The 7612-nt window shown below is 37.3% G+C and overlaps 1 protein-coding gene across 1 annotated transcript; it reads right to left on the bottom strand.

Annotated features, from left to right (window-relative positions):
• Window positions 1-99: 99 nt before the first annotated feature.
• On the bottom strand, window positions 100-6811 carry LOC114037150 (general transcription factor 3C polypeptide 1-like; the record flags this gene model as incomplete). Its single annotated transcript, XM_027853978.1, has 2 exons — window positions 100-276; window positions 6602-6811. Coding segments are annotated over 2 exons (387 nt in total), but the record flags the coding sequence as incomplete, so codon positions are not given.
• Between the last annotated feature and the right edge of the window lie 801 nt (window positions 6812-7612).

Consider the following 7612-nt stretch of genomic DNA (forward strand, 5'->3'; position numbering starts at 1 on the left):
AGAAAGCTCTTGTACTTGGGTTTTCAAAAGACTCAATGTTTTTTTTTCCTTTTAAAATCAGGTTTCTGCTGATGCAGAACAGGAAATCCTCTCACTTACTTGAAAGCACTGCTGTGAAGGTCCCTCTGAAGTTCTCCCTGCCATCTTGCTCGGCCTAACCGCTCCAAAATACAGTAGGAGAAGTCTGGGAGTTTTAAATCAGGATCTCCTTCCAAGCCTATTAAGGCTCTGTAACGCATATCCTGTGAAGCAACAATGATCAGTTTCTTCCCCCATCTGCAAATCAGAAACAACCAAGAGAGGGAAGAAGAGTTAAAGTTTTTAAAATTTGTTTTGGAAGTTATTAAAAATACTCATCTCTAACTGTATTATGTAGCTGCACCACTTTCCATTTTAACTGTTTTCTACTTTTAATTACAAGAACATGACGCTCAAACAATCAGCTAAGCTTCCAGGGTCTCTCTCCTTCTCAGGTTAACATAATTTAAGCTTTAATAATTTAATTTGCTTAAAACTGTACTATGACTTTTGGGACAACCTGTATACATCATGCTGCCTCTCTATTCCAGAAAACAACAGCTCTTGCTAACTTAGTAAAAAATCTATAATACGACAATAAATAAGTTATCATTTCTGATCTTTTTGAAGACTCTTTTTAGAACAGCTGTTTCACAAATTCAACAGCAGTAGTAATTCCTTACTTAAGGTTCCATGGCTGTAACTTCAGTTTTTATACCTTGGCACAAACATAAGACTAACAACTTCAACCTAGAAATGGTTACCCTAAAACTTAATGCCACACAAGAAAATTGTACCTACTCTACCCAGTCTCACTTGAGCCTCCTGAGAGCATCATTCTGTTGGATGATTAAGAGTTTTACTGGGGGCAGCTAGGTGGCGCAGTGGATAGAGCACAGGCCCAGGAGGCAGGAGGACCTGAATTCAAATCCAGCCTCAGACACATAACACTCACTAGCTGTGTGGCTCTGGGCAAGTCACTTAACCCCAACTGCCTCACCCAAAAAAAAAAAAAAAAATTTTTTTACCAAGAGTACATGCATATGTGAAACTTTAAAAATGGCCTGGATTACCTTCTGATCTTGAATAAGAAAATCTTCTGATAATTTACTTATTCCTACTGTGTCTGCCCTTATGTCCCACTACCTAATCCATAAAATACAGTGCAGCCCTTTATGTTTACTGTCCCTACTTGGTTGCCCTGACAAAAATCCCTCCTCACTTTCTAACTGATCCTCCATATGGCTGCCAAACTGATATTCTTAAAGCACAGGTCTGACCACGTCATTCCCTTGCTCCATAAACTCCAATGGCTCCCTATTGCCTCTAGGATCAAATACAAATTCCCCTATTTGGTATTTAAAGCCCTTCATAACTTGGTCCTAGGCATGCATGTTCTCTACCTCCAGGACAGGTAAATTTGCCTTTGTTCTATTCCTCTGAAACACTTCATCTTCTGTGTTGATGCCTTTGCTGGCTATGCCCCAAGCCTGGAATACACTCTTATCTCTGCTTCACAGATCTTTAGGTTCCTCCAAAGCTCAGGTAAAGCTTTATCTTCCACCTGAAGCCTTGAGTTGCCAGCGCCCCTCCCTCCTCTTGAAGTCACCTTGTATTTATTTGGTAGATACTTTTATGTGCACTTCCATGTTATGTCCCCCCATAGAATGTGAGCTCCTTGAGGACAAGGAGGATTTTCCTTTTGTCTTTGCATTCTTAGGACCTGGCATAGAAGGAGCTTGATAAATCCTTGCTGACTGATTCACACCCTACCCCTGTCTCAGTCTCTTCACCCACAGCATCTTCTACACAGGACTTGGTTTTTTTTTCTTCCTGTGCTGGACAAACTTGTTTCTTCCTCCTTAACCTTTCCCAAGCAAGCAGCAAAAAACCTCATTGTCACACCTGACTCAACCTAACAATTATGCTACCCTTCACTTACATATTTATCAGTGGCTTATAAATACTCATATATATTTAATAGCACATTGCTTATTCTTTCTTTATTACTTGCTGTTTAAGTTATATAAATCTTTTAAGGAGTTGCACATTTTATTGATTTGTACCCCCCAAACCTATTACCATTGGGCCGATAAAAACTGTGGCACTCAATAAATGTTCACTGAGTCGGAAAGAGCTCATATGAATACAAGTAGCTTAAGAGAAACATATGTATGGGGGCAAGGGGAGGGGGAGAGAATTGTTGAGTGGATTTGGGGGTTGTTTTTATTGCCTAGATTTGATTATTAGCCTTTGGTAGGCTAATTCAAATATTTTTCCTCAGTAACGATTTAATAATTCAGTAACTACTGGTAAACACAATTTTCTCACCTATTGATGAAAAAGAGGAGTGTGCTGAGAATTGGGAATCTTCGGGTTTAATCCTGGCTCTGCCACTAGTTTATTTCATGACCCCATGCATATCATTTTTTTTTCTGGGTCTCAGGGTTCCTTGTTTGTAAAATGAGGGAGTTTGGTCAAAATGATTTTTCAGTCCCTTTTCTGCTCCAACATCCTACGGAGCCATAACATGCTTCAGTTACATAATATTAGATTCAACAAGGTACTGTGAACATGGGGAATGGGAGCTGAACTACTAGACTGGTGATGGTGGGAATATGAGCCTTCGGAGGCCTCGTCAGCTCAAACCTATTGCCATGTATGGGGGCTGTCTCTACTCTATCCTGCTTCACCAAGAGGTTAGTGTTGGGACAGGCTGTGAAAGACCTGAGTTCAAATCCAGCATCAGACACTTACTAACTGTGGGACCCAGGGCAAGTCACTTAACCCTGTTTGCCTTAGTTACTCATCTGTAAAATGAGCTGGAGAAGGAAAGGGCAAAACACTCCAGTATCTTTGCCAAGAAAATCCCAAATGGGGTCACAAAAAGTTGGACATGACTGAAAGACTAAATAACAACAAATTTGGAATTATGCTAAATACATGGCTAAAACGTCCATAGCCTTTGATCTAGATATCCCACTGCTAGGCATAGACCACAAAGAAATCAAAGATAGAAAGAAATACTCATAGCAAAAATATTCATAGTAGCACTTTTTTGTGGTAACATTCAAGCAGAAACCAAGCAGATATGCCCACTGATTGAGGAATGGTGAAACAATTTATGGTACAAATTTAATGTAATGATACCATACCATAAGAAATGAAGAATTCAGAGAAACACCAAAAACGTTTTTATGACCTGCTCCAAAATGAAGTTAGAACCAGGAAAACAACACACACACACACACACACACACACACACACACACACACACACACAAATACACACATGCATACACATATACATACACAGAGAAAGAGAGAGAGAGAGAATATGATGCAAAAGTAAAGAACAAAACAATTAAATGTAATGATGCATAATTATAATGACCAAGGTTGGCCCTAGAAAATAGCTGGAAAAATGTATCTCTCTCTCTCTCTCTCAGTAAAGGTAAAAGATTATGGATGTCAAACTTTGTATAAACTGTTAGATTCAATTGATGTGTTGGTTAATTCTACTGAACAGCTACCCCATAACCTCCTTTTTATTTTTCTTCTATAATTTTTTTTTAACAAGGAATTGCTCTCTGGGAGAGGGGAAAGAAGGAGGAAATGCAGGTAGTAAAAACAAAAGATATCAAAAACAATGAAAAATAAAAGGCAGTCTTCGGTCTCCATAACCATGAAGCACCCAGTGAGTCCTCTCGCCACAAACACCAGATCTGATCAAAGGCCAAACATATGTTGCATGACTGGGCTATATTCTGGATATGTGTCATTTTCAGGCATCTTGGGATAAGGCAAAGACCAAATATGGATTATCTAACCCATTCAAGTGTGTTGGGGGAATCTTGCTGGAACAAAAAATCCCAAACCAAGGAATGAGGCTAAAAATATGAGTAACCAGAAGAAGATACCAAGCATAATAAAGAAATATTATGGGATAAGAGAAGAGCAAGAGGCAAACTCTGGGACAGGAGAATAACTACTACAAGAAAAATCTCATTGGCAAAAAAAAAAAAATGACTTGGCCACAATGACCATGGGAATTGCTAGAAGAAATGAAGGAAGAGGGGGCAGCTAGGTGGTGCAGTGGATAGAGCACCAGCCTTGGAGTCAGAAGGACCTTAGTTCAAATGCGGCCTCAGACACATAACACTTATTAGCTGTGCGACCCTGGGCAAGTCACTTAACCCTGACTGCCTCACACCTCCCCACCCCACCCCCAAAAAAGAAATGAAGGAAGAGATGGAAAAATGAAATTAGAAATGAAATGAAAGTTCAGGAGGAAAAAAATTAAATGGGAACAGCTTAGAATCAAAGGCAGAAAACCTTAATTATAAAATGGATTTCCAAGAAAACAGATATTCAAGGATTCCTGATGAAAAGACCAGAATTGAATAGAAACTCTGAAGTGTGAAGTGAGAAATACATATTTAAAAGGCGCTTAAATGATGATGAAGTTCTTATATTCCAACAGAAGGAAAGAGACAAGTGACTGGATAGAGTGTTGTGCCTGGAGTCAGGAATATCTGGGTTCAAATTCCATCTCAACATTTATTAGCAAACCTATGTTTGCCTCAGTTTCCCCAACTGTAAAATGGGAAAAATAACAGCACCTACTTCCCAGGGTCGCTGTGAGGATCAAATGAAATAATATTTGTAAAGAGCTTAACACAGTGCTTGGCACATAGTAAGCTCTATATAATTGCTTATTTCCTCATTTTCTTCCTTTCTATTCTTTAGAATCCTAATATCTTCAAGGGTCACAAAGTCAGATAAAAAAGACAAACGCAGGGTCCAGACATGATTATGTTTTGTTTTGTTGGTCTGAAGAAGAGAAAGAGAAGGAAAAAAGGAATATACAAAGGAAGAAATGAGGAAGAAAGAAAAGAAAGAACACACTAATTCATATAAAAAATTTTGAGAGAATAGTATACGAACATAAAGAGTACATCCATTACTGATCACAATGCAATCAACAGAAACTAGCAGAACCAGGAGAATTATTTATACAGTTAGAATGACACAAGAAAGAAAAGATCATCTATGAAATATTTATATGAAAAAAAAGGAAGAGAACAGAAATTTTGAAGGAGCTTGGATAAGCAAGATAAGATAGGTACTGCCCTGTTTTAAAATATATATGTATGTATGTATGTGTATATATATATATAATATGTATATGTACATACATACGTGTTTTAAACAGATAAGCTATATGTGCTATGATTCCCATTTTCTCTTATGTGGAAATTTGTTCATTATTTTCTAATTCATAATAGGAAGAAGAAAAAGAAAAAGAAAAGTCTTTCTGATACTCCTAACTTTTAGTGCTCTTTCTATCTTATTTATCTGGACATGCTGAATTCTCTTCTTCGTGGACATCACACTGTTCTTTACTTCCATAGGTCTGTTTCATTTTTGCCTTTGTATTTCTCATGCCTAGCACAACACCCTGTACACAGCAGGCACTTTTTAAATAAAATAAATGTTTGCTAAATTAAATTTTTTTTTATACTTTTTTTTACATTTTAAGTTCCAAGTTGTCTCCTTCCTCAACCTGCAGTAGAGAAGGCCACCATTTGATGCAGATTTATAAATATATGTAAAATCATAGTATGTGTAATTCTCTTTATCAGTTCTTTCTCTGGAGGTGGATAGCATCTTCCTTCACAGGTCCTTTCTAGTTGATTTAAATGTTTATAGTACTCAGAATAACTTGGTTGTTCACAATTACTCTTCGAACAATATTGCTGTTACTGTGTACATTGTTCTCTTGGTTCTACTTACTTCATTTTTCGTTATTTTATGCAAGTCTTTCCATGTTTTTCTACAATCAACCAGCTTATGATTTTTTACAGCACAACAGTATTCTATCACAATCATATACCACAACTTGTTTAGCCATTCCCCAATTCATGGGCATCCCCTCAATTTCCAGTTCTTTGCCACCACAAAGAGAGCTGTTTTAAATGTTTTAGAACATATAGGGTTTTTTCTATTTTCCTCCAATCACCTTGGGAAAGAGACCTAATTGTGTTATTGCTGAATCAAAGGATATAAACAGTTTTATAACTCTTTGGGCAAAATTTCAGATGGCTCTCCAAAATGGTTGAATCAGTTCACAAATTTTTCCACATCCCCTCTAACATTTGTCATTTTATCATTTTAGTCAATTTGATAGATGATATCTCGAAGTTGTTTTAATTTGCATTTCTCTAATCAAGAGTGATTTAAGAATATTTTTTCATGACCGCATATGGTTTTGATTTCTTCGTCAAAAAGCTGCCTGCTCATATCCTTTGACCATTTATCAATTGGGGAATGACTTATATTCTTATAAATTTGACAAAGTTCTCTTATATTTGAGATATCAGACCTTTATCTGAGAAACTGTCTAGATGTTTGCTAAATTGAACTATTAAAAAAATCTGAGGCAGGAGTGAATTACTGGCCAACTAGATACCTGATTCTAGAATTTACTTTTTTAATGAAGCAATATGTTCACAGTGTCAAGACTTTCTTTTAACAAAAATGAGCAGACCCTCCAGAATTAAAAGATAGGAGAGACAGCTTACCTCTCATAGGCTTCAATTACTGTGCAACGGGGCTGCAAAGATTCTGTCCTAATCTGATCAGTAACATCTATCCTTTTATCAAAATATTGACATGAGCCCTGTATGCCGTCCTTATTGTCCAAGATCATATGGATGGGGTAAACATCTTCCAAAGGGACTGGGTCTCTCCTTGACTCCAGGATTCCAGTTTCAAAGTCAATTTCTTCATATCTAAAATGAAAACACAAATAATTAATCATGCTGATCTTCAGAAAATGAACTCTCAACATTTTCTACTGATTCTTCAAAGGAGAACAAGTAGATCAATCAATCAACAAGCATCTGTTATGTACTAAGTGCTAGGGAATACAAAGAGAAAACTGGCCTTATTTTCAAGAAATTTATATTCTACCACCGCAGACAACATTTATCTATATAAGTATATACAAAATAAATGTGAAGTCATTTAAGAAAGCAGGACACTAACAATTGGAGGGATCAGAAAGGCTTTTCTGGAGAAGGTGCTTGAGTTCAATCTGGAAGGAAGTAAAGGAGACAAGGTAAAGGTGAAAGAGTGTACTCCAAGAATGGGGAATGGCTAATATAAGGCATGGATATGGAGAACAGAGTGTAATGTGTAAGGAACAGGGAAGGCCAGTTTGCCTGCACTATGTAGAATAGGAACGGAATTCATACATAATGAGGCTGGAAAGATGGCCCATCACTGTGGAGGTGAGTGGGGAAATGATATGGTCATCACATGACTATGACCATGGTTAAAAAAAAAATCACTTTGGCAGCTCTGTGGAAGACTGGAGTGGAGAGAGCCTTAAAGTAGGGAAACAGTCTAGACAAGACTGTTGGCTATAAGGTGCTGTCTATGTGAACAATAAGAAGAGGATAAATAGAAGGCATGGAAGCAGAAATGACAATTGATTGTATACATATGGTGAGGGGTTGAGGAGAACACTGAGATGAACCTGTGAGTCAGGAAAGATAATGGACAGAAATAGAGAAATAGGGAAATTTGAA

The sequence above is a fragment of the Vombatus ursinus genome, unplaced genomic scaffold, assembly GCF_900497805.2.
Source record: "Vombatus ursinus unplaced genomic scaffold, bare-nosed wombat genome assembly UNPS02010268.1, whole genome shotgun sequence".
Taxonomy (NCBI): domain Eukaryota; kingdom Metazoa; phylum Chordata; class Mammalia; order Diprotodontia; family Vombatidae; genus Vombatus; species Vombatus ursinus.